This window comes from Phaethon lepturus, unplaced genomic scaffold, assembly GCF_000687285.1.
Source record: "Phaethon lepturus isolate BGI_N335 unplaced genomic scaffold, ASM68728v1 scaffold16162, whole genome shotgun sequence".
NCBI lineage: Eukaryota > Metazoa > Chordata > Aves > Phaethontiformes > Phaethontidae > Phaethon > Phaethon lepturus.
The window spans coordinates 40,328-55,650 of record NW_010521371.1 but is presented as its reverse complement, the minus strand read 5'-3'; the positions used below and the strand labels follow the sequence as shown (position 1 = coordinate 55,650).

Here is a 15,323-nt window from a genome sequence, read left to right as displayed (position 1 = left end):
GTAAACCACTAGGAGGGTGAACCAGGGATGGCTGTTGGTTTCAGGGGAAGCCAAGTATCTGCCAAGAAAACCGCACTTGTGAGAATCGTATTCTTTACATTTTCTTTTTTTAAAAAGGCTTTGATTTGGGCATTGCTGATCCCAGGTACTCTTTCCTGTCACTGCAACAACACCACTTGAAAATGAGCCTCCGTATCTTCCGGCTTCACAGCCTACGGAGCCGCCCCTGGTGTGGGCCCAGGTACCCGGGTGGGCTCGGCCGTGCCGCAGGACGGAGCTGCGGTCCCACAAGTCTCTACCCCCGAAACCAAACACTAAGCATCCTGCATACTAGTCCTTTTTAAGGCAGTCTGGCAACTCACCGAGGAGCAATTATACATACCCCATGGTTCACACAGCAGTGCTTGTTCTGCTTGTGCCAGACATCCCCACGTTCCCTTCCAGGCAGGAAAGCAAAGGGAGGTAGGTTATGGGCAGGCAGGAATGTCCTCTGGCTCCTCTGCCTAGAGAGGAGTACTTGCACTGAGCAAGCATGTGGGCCCATTAGGGGAATGAGGTAGTGACAAAGAAGGTACAGCTCCACATGCTCCCAAATTAGCCATTTGAAGGGGAAAAAAAGGTTTAGTCTGGATTGCTGAAACAGCTCTGGTACAGGAGGCACTCACCTTTTGCTGCTCTAAAGCTGAGGTTCCTCGGGCACTTGGCCGTGCAGCTCTTCAGCTCCAGACTCCCTCTTTACTATCACTTGTTCCAGCCTTCAGCTATTGTAGCCACATGTTTGGAAAAAAAAAAAATAGTTTTTATTGCTATGTTTTTTTCACCAAGAGACAAGCTTGCTGATCCAGTTTGCCACATGAGGTGCTGAGGACTGATGGAGGAAGATGAGAAGCAGTGATGGGTTAATCAGACCAGTGTAAAGAACACTGTTGCTGCACATAAAGCTAAAACAACTTTGATCCTCAAAACTCTTCAGTTGTCTTCTAAGGGCTGTAGGTATCTCAGCTCATGGCTAACAGCAGTGCTGGATAAAGTAATAGCCATTTAACTACCTACCTGAGAGCATGGAAAGAGACTAGTAAGATACGAGAAATCATCACTAGACTGTTTTTCAGTCTTCCTAAATGCTTTGCTTCCACTCCACTGCTTCTTCACATGCTTATCCTCACAAACCCTACGCTGCCCTTGGGCCTCTTCATTTACTCCCAATATCCTCCCTAGGCATATACCTCCATTTCTACTCCCATGGTGCTGCTTCCAGACATTAATGTCTGGAAACACATAGCTAGGCTTCCCAAACAACCTTAACTCTGCCCTGGAGGCAAAGATTTATGAAAAAATCCTCTCTTTTTAATATAAGCTGGGACCACAAACAACAAAATGCCTCAATCATAGTAGTGCAACTGCAGAAATTCCAGCCTACAGTTAGCCAAACATAACCCACCGAGTGCTGTGTTCTTTTATTTTCATATTTCTGATTAGGCAAACAACATAATGAAAGCCTCACTCCCTATTCTTTCGTAAGACTGCATGACTCACCACTTATGTAAGCCTTATCCAGGAGTTGGTCATAGCTCCACTGATGATACTACATACTGGTTTGCAATTAGTGCAAAACTTCAACCTCCCCGTTCTGTACAATAAAAATAGATTCTCTCAACTTACACGTTGTGAGCAGTGTGGCTTTGGGAGCCCAGGAAAAGCAGGGAATCTGTAGGGAACTATGATGAGTAGGTAACAACTTAAAATTTTAGGTGGATTCTCCAAAGAATTCAGCCTTGGCATTGCTTTTCCTTCTCCCTCTCTCAAATGACTGGATAAACAGATTGGAGGGTCTGAAGAGTTCAAAATCATTTGGCTTTCAGGTATAGCTTGTGGGTAAGAATGGTGGGATTTATTATGTGGCCCGCCACATCATCTTTGGTGGCACTATAATTAATATGAGACAGCAATATCGGAAAAGCACAGTTATCACATGGTATCATTAGTGGGCAGAGCAAAATTTACTTGGGAGCCTTCATTGTGCATTTCAGAACTTAAATGCAAGTCCAACCCTGCCATTCAGAAATGAAGGGCTCAGCATATACTTTTCCTTCTCCCATTCATTTCATGTTAGCACAAATAATAAGAAATTAGTGGATAGAGCAGGCTGGAAGTTGCTTTTTCTCAACACAGCTGCCTGACACTTTGTACACATTCTCTGCAGGTTCTGTAGTTCCTAGTTTAGTGACTCACAACAGATGTCTTCTTTCGGGGGCGGGGGGGAAGCAGTTTTCTGCTCCCTGAACACAGCAATGATGGACTGCAGTCTTCACTGTGGCTTTTCCAGCAGGGAGCAAGAACACAAGGTATTTGACTCCCTTCATAGCAGTTGTCTTAGACCCATTTAAAAAAGAAACAGAGGAATGACCCTTGTGTGAAAGATGTCAGACTTCTCTTTACTCTTAATGATAGTAGAGGCGCAAAACAAAAGGTGACCAACAAAAGTTAGGAATTACTAAGAAAAAATTCAGCTTCTAAGTCTCAGCTGAAGGAATAGGACTGTACTACATCAGTGATACCACGTGAAGTCAGAGTGTTGACGTCACCCTGGAGCCTAGAATAGCAATCCCTTGAGGGCTGGGCAGATGGAGAGAGCCACTGAGCTAGTAAGCATATATTCAGCATTTAGCTTGAATGTTGGAACAGGGAAATTATAAATGGCCCTAAGTAGCAGAGAGTGTTTTTACCATGTATCTAATATATAAATACCTCTCCCAGAGGAGATAAACTCCCAAGTGCAGACTTGCCAGCACATCCTGACTCCAAGGCATGTGCCCTACTCAAGCACTTCAAAAACTGGACTCTCAGCAATTTTGTGTGAGTTTTGTGTAAACTACAGTTGCTGAATTAATGATCTAGACAATAAGATGCCATGAGCTCTGTTTTTCCAACCAGGACTTCTTTGTACTGTGCTATCATTTCCTGAAGCATTTCCAAAGGACCTGAAAGATTTCTTGCCTTCCCCCAAAGACTGCATCCATCAGATGGGGAAACCAGTGCAGCAGACAGTATAGTGTCACATCCAAAGTCACACAAAGGTTTACAGTAGGAGAATCCAGATCCCCTTGCTCCTAAAAGACCGAAGAGGTAGATTACTCCACATTTAAAACCATTTCAGTGACTATACTAACTTAATTCCTTCCTAATTTTTCCTCATGGTTTAAGTAATTTCTTGGCCACTACCTTGGGAGTAAGCCAAGTTTGGATAAAGATGCTATGGGGTCTCTTCACATTTAATCATCGTAATGTATCATTTGAGAAAGAACAGCCACCACCAGCACAAGAGACACTGCATAGTCCTTCCTTGCTGAACCACTGAGATATGGCTGTTCCTCAACACCTCCTCCCTCCAAGAAAGAAAACTGCTTAAACTGTTTTCGCTAGACTTGACAATAGGAATCACAGCAGTATGCAAAAAGCATGCAAGTCAGGTATTGTCCCACCAATTTCGTTATTCCTCTAACCAGTTCCCTCTTTTAAAAATGAAATTCTTTTATGTTGGAGAAAAGTGTTACCCTTCTGAAAGAACGTTAGTCAAGTTACTGTTTTCTCTAAGACTGTTTTGTCCAATTAATTGCTTATATTACTGCTCCCTGTGACAACTTTCCCTGAAGGATAGATCCTGTAACAATAATTTTCACAGTGCTTTTTCTAGTTATGTGATGCCTGCCTGGACATCTTTGTCACTGAGCAGGAAGATATATCATTATTTGTGGATTTTTTTTTTAATAGATCTCAACGTGTAACATTTTCAAATCTATTGGAAAATTCCCTCTTTCTCCCCACCAATGGTGTTATGAGGATTCCCCTCTCATTTTCACACTGTTACACAATAGTATCATTGGCTACCGAACAGATTTTGGGTATCTGCTCAGTCTTAGCAAATGCCAAACATTCTCCCTCTGTGAAAAGCTTTTTCCTTACATACTAGTGAACAGGGCATTACAGGTCCTGGCAGTAATTGCTACCAAACAGAGTTAATTGGTAGATGAGGAAAAAAAAACCCCAATTCAACTGCAGACTAACATCAGTATAACCAAGTGCACTTCATACATATCTTTAACTGGGGAATCAAGACATGAAGGTCTCTTCAGATGGCTGCTAAAATCACTGCCAGCAGCTATCTCCACTGTTTTTGAAAAGCACATCTCAAACCGTATCTGGAATTCAGCGAGAAAATGGAGCCCACAAGATCATTCTTTGTGAAAATCAACCGAAAACTCGTACAACAGGCTACCCCTTTTCAGGAATGCAACTCACCTCTAATTGTCCTTTCCATGCAGCAGTTTCAATAAGCACACAGAAACTGGAGAAAGGCTAACATTCTGTGGCCATTTCAGTCATGTATGTGCAGTATCCCAGATAACACACTTTTTGTCTCTGATGAGGGCTAGTTTCAGAAGGCTAGGTCCTTGAGGAACAGCATCAGCCCATCCATGTCAGTGGAGCTGCATTTACAACAGCTGAAGAACTGGAAACTTCTTAGTCATGACGACTCAGTAGCTCAAAGGGAAGTGCTGCAGGATTTTATGAACAACAAAAATCCCATCAAGTCCTTTTGAAAGTCTTGTCCCTTCTGTTGTAGATCTGGAAAGGCAGAGAATTGCACTACTAGAAGACAGTACTAGAAGACAGTCAAAATTAACCAAGTTTAGCAATCTTGGAATCAAAAGCAAAGGTGACCTTGTGACTTGAGTACAACTGTCTATAGGTGACTATCATCTGAAGCCAAAACTTAGATATAAAAGCCCAATTCTTTATAGCTTTACTTGGGAGGATAACATTTATTAGCTGTAGTAGACTCAATTTTCCACATGGTGTAGCCCTTTGAGAAGAGGCTGAGACACATATGAAGTTATGGATTGAAAAATATTCCTCTTCATTTTTATCAATTTATCCATTCAGCACCTTGGTAACATTTCTTTTCTGGTGGATCGTTGTTCACAAGAGTCAAATGCCTACACCCTTTAGCAGAATCTGTTTTTTCTAGGTCAGAATTTAGTTTTTATACCAGAGATGAGTGAGTTGGCTATACAAGACTTAAGTGTTCAGCAAAAGGATAAACACGGGAGAATAAACACCTGGAAGAATGTAAAAGGGGGATGGAATGGGGCGGGGACCATCTTAATAAACAAAGCAAAAGGTTTTTTTACCTCCCACTTCACAAATATGATTTGAGACCAGAAGGAACAATTATGGGAAGTTTCAACTTCTGGTTATTAACACTGGTATTAAAATACCAGTGCAGCATGCTTTACCTAAACAGTGTACCCAGTCCCTCCAACTGCTTATAACCACTTACAGAACAATCCACATTTTTGGTATTTAGTTTTCTCAATTTTTGTTCAACTGCCTTTATCTGCTGAGCTGTGTGGGTAGTAGGTCACATCATCTACATTGGCACGACATTTTTGGAGTAGCATAATGCTCAGCTTTTAGCACCTTTGCAGGAAAGAAATTTTCAGTAGTTCCTTGTGGTATATATAACTTTTTGAATTTAATGATTATACTCACTGTTTCATGCTGAAATGTCTCCTTAATAAGATTTAATGATTTTTTTCATCTCTATTCCTAAATTAACATCTGTATTTTCATCAGATTATCCCCTTTTTACTGAGGTAAGAAAACAAATTATAAACACACAAGCATTCCACGAGTGATTTTTGGAATCAAGCACAAATAAAGTAGCAGCTATCAACTGCAGCATTGAAAACTTGGAAACTGAGAAGGCTAAAATACAAGCTTTTAAAAATATTATATATCCATAGGCTATCTAATAGTAATCATGTTTGACTATGCAATATCACTAGTTAGGAATTGTTTCAGATATTCTTTGAAGATGTGAAAGGAATTCACTTTGCACAGGTAAAGCTAAACAAACAAAAAACTAAACAAAAATATCAGATAATTCTTTATGGAATAAAAGTAGGATTATTCGGAAATAACTCTTCACTTTAAAATGTATAGCAGCTATATTATATTCCAGAATAACTTTACCTAAAAATCAGCCTGTAGACCTTTTATCACATACACTTTCGAGATAAAATACTAAAAAAAAACAACCATATTTTTTTTAAGTATTACACTAATATTCATTCAGTCTTTTAAACATTTTAAACAAAGGCTAGCACTGGAAAAAAAAATCTAGTTACTAGGATGCATAATTTGAAGTTGTATGAAAAACAGAAATGTACTTACAGATAACGAATCATTGAGAGCCACGCTATGCAGGAAAGATGGCCCCTCTACCCCACTGTCCCCCTCCCAGCCCCAAAGACAACATCTAGAACAGACTTTTGGTTTTGCTTTTTTAATAAGTCCATAAAACCCAAGTATTTATAAAAAGCACATGCAACTTTATTTACATGAACAGATCAGCGAGAAGCTGCAAACTTTTGTTAGTACAGGAACTAGGTCTTGAAGATTGGAAGTAGTAAATACAACAGGGCAATAGAACAGACAGCTAATGTGACAACAGCAGCTTTGCCGACAGCTGAATTCCTGGTTTGTTCCTGGGGCATAGGGATGTCTAGGGGCATGACACCCAAACCCAACTAAAATTCCCTATAGCTTTGGAGATAACATCAAAATTGGGTTTGTTTTTACTCTTCTAGTGATCAATTTTAAGTAATATCAACACATCTGCAATTTTTGAAGTGCTTTGTAATTGCAGCCTAGATTCTTGGTGTCATCTTTCTCCTGAAAGAGGGAATGTAAGTGAATATAAATGGAATCAGAAAAAGAGGTGTCATGAAAAGGTGCAACAGTCCCACCTTCAAATGCCACAAGGAAAAGAAACAGATTCTTGGACTGTCTTGCCTCTCCAACTCCAGTCTGTGAAAAGCCAACTGACCAGTTATTGAAACAGTTGAGGCACTACTGCTTGCAAACCTCTACAGATCCTTTAGCACTGAACAAAAACAAGAGGAAAAGCCACCGGAAATATCTTAAAGACTTTCTTTACAAGACCAAAGTAACAGTTTGTATTCTTACTTCACCATTCATCTTTCAATATTTGTACTTTCACTTGAAGTAAACAAGATACTTTCACACTGAACAAAAAAATTAAAAGTAGCTCAGCTTTCCCTTTTCTCAATAGGTTAGGGATCGGACAGACATTAGGCATATTTAACTGTTCCTAGTTTAATTTAATGTTGATGCAAGGATGTGCATGAATGTGGTTTTCTTCTCAAAAATCTACCCATTTTTTCCCCCTTAAGATTTCCTTACATAGCACACTAGCACCTTGAAAACAGACCCAATGTAGTACTTGGGTTTGCTACAAATAATCCAATCCTTCCTTCCTTAGAAGAAAATGGATATTAGAACTTACCTGACTGTTAGGAAGACTGACATTTTCCCTGTCTAGAGAACAGGTATGACCTGTAGCTTTTGTATATGCTCCAATTATGTCTCTGGCCAAAAGTGATGTTTAGTAAAATACAGTGAAACCATCCCGCCTCTGAACAACTAACCCCTCAGTCTCTGTCAAGGTATAAAATTTTAAGTGCTAACAGGGAACTAGAAGTTTTTGACATCAATTACAGTGAGACCCATGAACATTTCACAGGATTTCAGTTATCAGTCCACAACCTGCGACAAACATAACAATTACTGTCACCTCAGTACTAAGAAATATTATACAAAGCAATTGCCAGCGGTACTGTAACTGAACTGATGATTATGGTGTAAATGGGTTTTCCCTAATATAGTAAGTTTTCCACACTTACCAGCTGTTGGTCATCTCAATATTCTGCCAGGCTTTCCATTTTTTGTGATTAAACTTCCATGGCAGTAGAATTACTTCCCAAGTTAATTAGTGATGTAAATTATACTGCGTATGCTAGATACTGGCAACAATGAAAGCACTAACATTAAAACAAAATTCTCACTACTGATGAAAGTGTCATAAAATGATTTTGATGCACTTGTCAGTACAAGTGAATCTCTCACACTGACCACTATCATCTCTTGTTTTTTTGTGTGTTCTGGTTTCAGCTGGGCTAGTGTTAATTTTTCTTCCTAGTAGCTGGAATAGTGCTGCGTTTTGGATTTAGTATGAGAATAATGTTGATAGCATACTGATGCTTTAGTTGTTGCTACGTAGTGCTTACACTAGTCAAGGACTTTTTGGCTTTTCATGCCTTGCCAGTGAGTAGCTGGGAGGGGGCACAGCTGATCCAAACTGGCCAAAGGGATATTCCATACCATATGATGTCATGCTCAATATATAAACTGCAGGGACTTGGCCAGGGGCACTGTGGCATCAGTCAGCGGGTGGTGAGCAATTGTATTGTGCATAACTTGTTTTGTATATTATCATTGTTACTATTATTTTTCTCTTCCCTTGCTGTCCTGTTAAACTGTCTGTACATCAACCCACGAGTTTTACCTTTTTCCCCCCGGCCCCGATTCTCCTCCCCATCCCGTGGCAGCGGGGGGCAGCGGGAAGGAGTGAGCAAGTGGCTGCGTGGTGCTTAGCTGCTAGCTGGGGTTAAACCATGACATGATGGTACACAGTGTGCCCCATGACCATTCAAGTAACATACCGAAAATCGAGGAAGAAGTTCTTGGAATTTCACAGAAATCAAATAAGTCTTACAACCCATGGCAACATCCATGGCTCTTACTGCAATAAAAAGTCAGTGTGTATTCCTCATTCCATTTATATTAAGATTTCTTTCAAAGAAAAGGTGCTGATATTTTGTTTTGTTTCATCTATGAGGTAGACGGCACTTTCATATAAATAGTGTAAATCAGAAATTAAGTTAGCTCTGAGCCTGCAACAAGCGCTGCACCACTGACTTCTCAAGTCAATTATTAAATCATGAATACAAAATAATTCCTAATTTTAAAAGACAAACAGTAAGTCTTTGAAAGGAGAGTGGTGGCTGAGTGCACAGACAGGTGCCTTCCCTTGACAAAGGTTAGCGGAATTCTGGCTTTAGCCTCCAGACACCTTCACCATTTGGGCTCCTATGGAAGGTGCAGAGATTACGGAGAAGTTCTCTAAATACACAGGACTGTGCCACTGGCAGTTTGGACTCAAATTCGTGCAGTATTTCCTGAGTGCTAGCCTCGCCATCCATGCGGGCCTGGAACGCTATGAAGTTACGCACGTCCACGAGCAGTTCATCGTATTCTGTTGAAGCCAAGCCTGGAGCGAGGGCTTGCTGAGGATTCTCATCTCCCTCATTTCCTGTCCGTTGTGGTAAAATAAAGTGGTTTCTTGCCCTCATTTTAGCTAATAAAGATGAGGAATCTAGTGCACTGGATGACGATTCTCCAGATTTTCCATCAAAGTGCCCATTGGAACTACACTTCTTTACATTTTCTTTCTTTATTGTATCTGCATCCTGCAAATAAACATACAGACTATGGAGAAAGTTGGATTTTGAGATCCACAGAAACTGTTAAACAAAATCTGCCTGCTGTTTAGACTTAAACAACAAACCTGAATACTCAGAAGCTGGTCATCTGAAATACACAGTAAGGAGGCAGTATGTTCTGGTCTCAAAAGGAAAAGCATGGCTGGTCTTGAGACAGATAACCAGACCTTGTTGCAATTTGTGACTGCTGTATCTAATTAGACTTCATCAAGATGCCATATCGAAACACAAAATCAAATTCATGGGTGACTAAAAATTCTAGAATTCTACATAATCATACAACAAATGGGTATGAGACATCTACAGTATAAATCAGATTTGTTGCATAAATCAGAACATTTTATATATATCAGCTATTAAGTGAGAAATATTAGATTGTGTCTCTTACCTTGCACTTCTTTGCAGGTGATGCACAAGCAGAATGTGAAGAGAGCAGCATGGGGTTTCTTTTTTGACCAAAGCGACTCCTAAAAACCCACAAAAGAATTAACTCCATAAGACATCCTCAAAATAATTAGGACAGTTTTGCCAAAGATGGGGACTGGGTTTGTGTTTTAGGGTTCTCAAGAGCCCTTCACCAAACTCTCTCCTCTCTGCGCAACAATAATGCTTTCTTTGTACTTCAGATTGGACTTCCTAGGCTTGTAACATGCTTTCATGTCTTTATTAAATATAAAGCATGAAACTCCACTTTGATACATGTTACTGCAAACACCAAGTGCAAAACAAGATAAATCCATAGCATCCTAAAGAACTCTTCTATTTTTGGTAAAAGCAGTGCGAGAACTTACTTTATTCCAGATGGTGCACCTGAAAGACCACTCACACCTGTCCAGGTTGGCACACCAGAAGCAGCTCCTAAACATCGCTGTCTAGAGACTTTTAAGGCTCTTAAAGCATCCTGGGCTACTCTGTTTGCTTCTGCTTCCACCAGCACATGATCTGCACAGGAAGCTTCTATAATGGCATCATGTTTCATAACACTGTGTACCCCTAAAAACCAGAAGATACAAGAAAAGGTTAAGGAGGACATCTGTTAAATTTACATGTTTATCTATAAAATTACATATTCACCATTTAAGTGAATCACACAATCACATTTTTCCTTTTTCAGGTTGATTATATTCAGCATTTCAGTATAGCCATTTCTAATAAGAGACTTTTTTTTCCCCCCGCCCCCCATCAGATAAGCAATCAATTTGACAGCAAACCACTTCTGGTGTGCTGATGAAGTCATTATTCACAAAAGACTTGGCAATTATGTGGGTAAATCGATCATTTCTATTGTTGTGGACAGGGCAGACAGAAGCGAAACTCTTGTGTAAATGAAGGTTGGTTACATCCTTATTTCCAGAAGAAATACTGCATTACTTCTGTATCCAGGCCTGCAGATCTCTCTGAAAAGTCTGTGTCAAGGTAATTAGCACATTCATAACCACAGCATTTCAATGATGAATGTTTTCACGTTTCACTACAGTAAGAGAATAGATAAAATAACGTTTTGTATTGTAGCTGCAACCATCAGAGTAACAGAACTGCTCCTTCCCTCACTTGCATAAGTTTTAGTCTGACACTGTTGAGCAGCTAAATGACAAGTTACCTGACTTTTTGAAAAGTTTCTCCAAGACGTAATCATCATTTTTCTTTGAGTCTTCCTCCTTCTCTTCACTGTTCTCCCTTCTGTATCGCTTTTGTTTCACTAGATGAGGAATGCGCTCTCCTTCAAATCTAGCATCTTTGTGATGTTTCTTCTTAGACTTATCTTTGCGGCTCTCATGTGACAGCATATCCACCCTGTGCTTTGTTTTTGAGGTGCATTTATAATGATTATTATCTAATTGCCCATCTTCAGTTTTAGTAACCCGCTTTTCCCAAGAGCCAGCTGCACCACATGTCAGGCTAAAATTGTCCTTGATATTTGCATTAGCCACCATGGTGTTCAGACATTTGGCATTCTCTGAAGACCCTGCATCACCTGGCAATGACTGGGACATAGGTTTGTCAGCTCTTTCCAAGCTTTCCTCCTTGCTTTTATTCAATGAATTCATATTAGTAGCAGCTTGTGCATTACTTTTTGCATAGCTATTTTGGTCAAAGGCTTCCAAATTTCCTTTAGTTTCCTCACTTGTCTCTATTGCTTTAGAAGAAGAATTTGTCATGTGGGTGGTTGAGCAGGAATTGCATGACTTGCTGTACTTCGGTGAGCTGCCTTCTGTAAGATGGAGACCACCTTTACAAGTGTCATTATCAGGTGGCTTTTCAAGTTTCTGTTTCAATTGGTGTTTTGGGACTTGAACATCTGAGCCAGTACCTAAGGGATGAATGAAGTTAGTATCTATTTGTCAAACACTTTAAACATTTTTTTCTTTTAAACAAATAGAAAAAGAAGTGTGTACCTGCAAAAATTGCACTTGTTTCAGTCCCCTGAGACACATCTGGGCTGCTCAGAGTAAAAAGCTCATAAAGGTCATTGGATTTGAAAAAGCGCCTCTGCTTAGGGTCTTTCAGCACTCTGTTTGTTAAAAACTGTTTGAAGATTTGTCTAAAAAAGAAAAAAAGTACTTTGTGCATGAAACAATGTCTAGCTATGTTTAAGTACTGAATACAGTACTTAAACAGAAAACTATGTAAGCACAAATGTTACCCTGCAGAACAATTAAGCAGTGGGAAGATGATGCTAGTTTCCAAAAGACAATCTTGAGTTAGTAACTTTCAAACAACCAGCTAAATTGTTAAACATGGGGATTTATTGTTTTGCAACAACCCCATAACACAACAGGTAACCACCATTCTGAAGTGTCCTATGAGGCATCTCTTAACTAAGCAATAAATAACTTCACAGCTAGAATTCTTTTTTGTCCATTAAAATTGAAAAGCTCACATGTATTACAATAAAACTATCAGAATACTCCTGAAAGAAAAACACGAGCTTGTTAAAATGACAACATTTTAATGGTTCAATTGGTTGGAGGAATCAAAAGCAGCAGAGTAGCCCAGTCTGATGGTGACTGGATGACAACCACTGAAAAGGGAAATCAGGCTTGTGGTTGAGAAAGGATAAAAGAGCCCATCTGCAGAGGACTGAAAAGAAAAGTCTGGGGGAGAACTAAGCTGCAAAAAGTCTTCTAGTATTGACAAATCTAATTCTATGCCATGTTTGTATGACATAGCTTTTGATTGTAAGTTCTAGGCACTATTTTCCTGTACAAAAAAATACATCCCTAAATAAAGCTGGAAATCAGTTCTCAAGAAGTGTTTTTATCATGGTTTTGGCTCTGCTGGCATTAAGCAGGGAAACTATTTTTAAATCTAATTGGCAAAACAAAGTTTAAACATAGGTGCCAGCTACTGTAGTGTACCCATCAGAAGACTTCAAAGTTTTTAAGAAGTAACTGAGCTTCATAGCTTCCTGCAAAGATGATCACATATTTGCACAGGGGAAAACATGGGCAAAGAGAAAAAACAACTTGCTTAAAGTTCAAAGTCCATTGCACTGTTCTGGAAATAAATGAATTTCTGATGGCTGTCCTGACCCTTAGAGCCCACTTCCTTGATGTGGTCAGTGTTGTTCAAACAGAAGTATGCCAGAGGGACGCAAGCCAACCAACAGCGGATGCTTTGTGTCCATGTGGTAAAACAGATTAAAAAAGGCACTCAATAAGTGTGGGCATTTCATTATTTACAGCTTTTCATTCATCTCCATTTTCAAAGGGGATATTCCAGTTCTATAGAGTAATGCCTAGTCAGAGGATTCCCAGGTACATTCATTTGGAACTCATGTGAGTGAAGATAACTACTGAGAAAGCTGAATGCGAAAGCAAAACAAAAAGACTTCATTGATTTCAAAACGCAAGCACTTTAAGGCTTTAGCTACATTTTGGAATAAATAATGTGAATATAACCGGTGGTTCTTGGGATTTAATTCTTTCACTCTGGAATGATTTGGGAATAAAATCAAATTGGGTTTGCAGAATAAATAGATGTTTGTACCACATACATCTTTATATATACTAAGTACAATATAAAAAACTTGTTGATTTCAGTTTGCATTTCAGACTTGTTGAGTCTCATGTTCTGAGTAAGGGGCTAATTTTTTCTTGTCTATGCCTCATACTTCCTCATTTAAGGTGAATTTTGGATGTGCTGGACACAGCTGCTGGAACAGATTGATGAGGTATATTTAGCATGTGGGTCCTGGAGCTAGAGAGGCAGCAGCAGCACAACCCTGCAACTAGGAGTATAATATTAGAAGGTGGCCCATTTCTCAGCAGAAATTTTTAGAAGTTTTCCATGACCAAGGTTGGGGGTTACAAGCCATGCGTGGACATGCACAGTTATGTCACTGTTATACCACCTCAGATGTGCTACAAACATTTTCTTGAGCATACGGCTGTGTCCAAGGAATCTTTCTGACTGACCTGTGGTATATCTTCTCTTCAATAGTACCTGCAGTGAGAAGCCTATACACAGTCACCTGTTTCTTTTGGCCTATTCTCCAAGCACGTTCCCGAGCCTGGAACACAAAAGGTTTGGTTGTCAGACATAGACTCTTAGACACATGTTTGACAGGGAGCTATCGGTACCACCGTTTGAAACCTAATTGGGATATTTAACAAATAGTTCAAGTAGTTACATAGCTGTGGTATTTCTACAGCATTAGGACAACTAACAGCAGGAGAGGAAAATAATTTAGAAAGCCTACATGTCTAAAAAGAAAAGTCTCCAATTGTACCAACAAACCTATGCAAAAAACCTCAAAAAATAATTACGTTAAAATTAGAACTCCTATCTAGGATATGTACTTTATATAACTTATTCCAAAAGGGCTCTATTTCACAACAGAGCTTTAATATACACATCTTTAATATACACATTTAATATACACTTGGAACTTTTCTTCTTTTTCTTAATGGAAAGTTTTCCTACAAACCTCTTGAACCTACCGCTAAAACAGACCACTCAGGGTCAGACTACACATCTCAGAGCTATGTAGGATTTCCATCAAAAGTAGTTTTTTCCTCCCAAACATTTAAGCCCCATATACTATTAAGGGATCTGATAACCCAGAGTCTCATCATACCGTCAGATAAAGAACAACTTCTTTAAGGTATTGGCTTAACAGCAGCTTCTAAGGGCATAGCTACATATGGTTATTTAGTGACAAAGCCAATTGAAGCCACGCTCATTCTCCTTTTCTTACCCTGCATTGCAGCCATGAACAGTCATGCCTGTTCAAGAGCTTGCACTCTCCCTTCAGACACATCTAGTTTGTTTGCTTATTTATTTAAAAACACCGGGCCATTTCAACTGTTTGTTTGGCTACACTCTAAATACACCATATGAATTGACAATATTGAAGAGTGGTAAGGTATAACAGCATAAAGGGGATGTGGTGGGAACCACTTAAATCAGCTCTGCCACAAAAGTAATCATAATGTGGAACTGCACCCTAAGCAACCATTGCTGGGAACAGGAACTTAGGGAGGAGCATCATAGTGCTTTAACATTATTTGAGGAGATAAATGTCATTCCATCTTCAGTTTTATTTCAGATTAGCTGGTAAATGGAATGTAATGAACCAAACTCACCTGTGTGTCTGTACTGGGATTCCAGTCAGGATCATAAATAATAACCCGGTCAGCACCAGTCAAGTTAACTCCAATGCCACCAACACGAGTTGTTAGAAGAAAAATAAATATGGATTTGTCCTATAACACAAGAGAGAATTTACTAAAGCAAGAAGAATTACTGAAGATATTTTTATTTCCTGGATTGTTATATTATCAGCATTATTTGCAAAGATGCAAAGGGAGCCAAGAGAAGGAATAAATTTCCTTGTTTGCCTAATATCTCTTTTGACAAATACAAGTAGTTAGTTCTAAATTTCTTTTACTG

At 39.4% G+C, this 15,323-nt stretch overlaps 1 protein-coding gene across 1 annotated transcript in view; it reads right to left on the bottom strand.

The window, feature by feature from the left end:
- Positions 1-8,831: 8,831 nt before the first annotated feature.
- Positions 8,832-15,323, bottom strand: part of LOC104616475 (DNA excision repair protein ERCC-6-like) — a 45,983-nt gene continuing 39,491 nt past the window's right edge. Inside the window, exons 14-20 of the mRNA XM_010281501.1 lie at positions 15,017-15,136; positions 13,847-13,941; positions 11,825-11,970; positions 11,029-11,739; positions 10,220-10,421; positions 9,817-9,895; positions 8,832-9,395 (exon numbers count right to left, since the gene is read on the bottom strand). Coding sequence (XP_010279803.1) covers positions 8,967-9,395; positions 9,817-9,895; positions 10,220-10,421; positions 11,029-11,739; positions 11,825-11,970; positions 13,847-13,941; positions 15,017-15,136 — 1,782 coding nt within the window. The 3' untranslated portion in view covers positions 8,832-8,966. The remainder of the gene's footprint in view (positions 9,396-9,816; positions 9,896-10,219; positions 10,422-11,028; positions 11,740-11,824; positions 11,971-13,846; positions 13,942-15,016; positions 15,137-15,323) is intronic.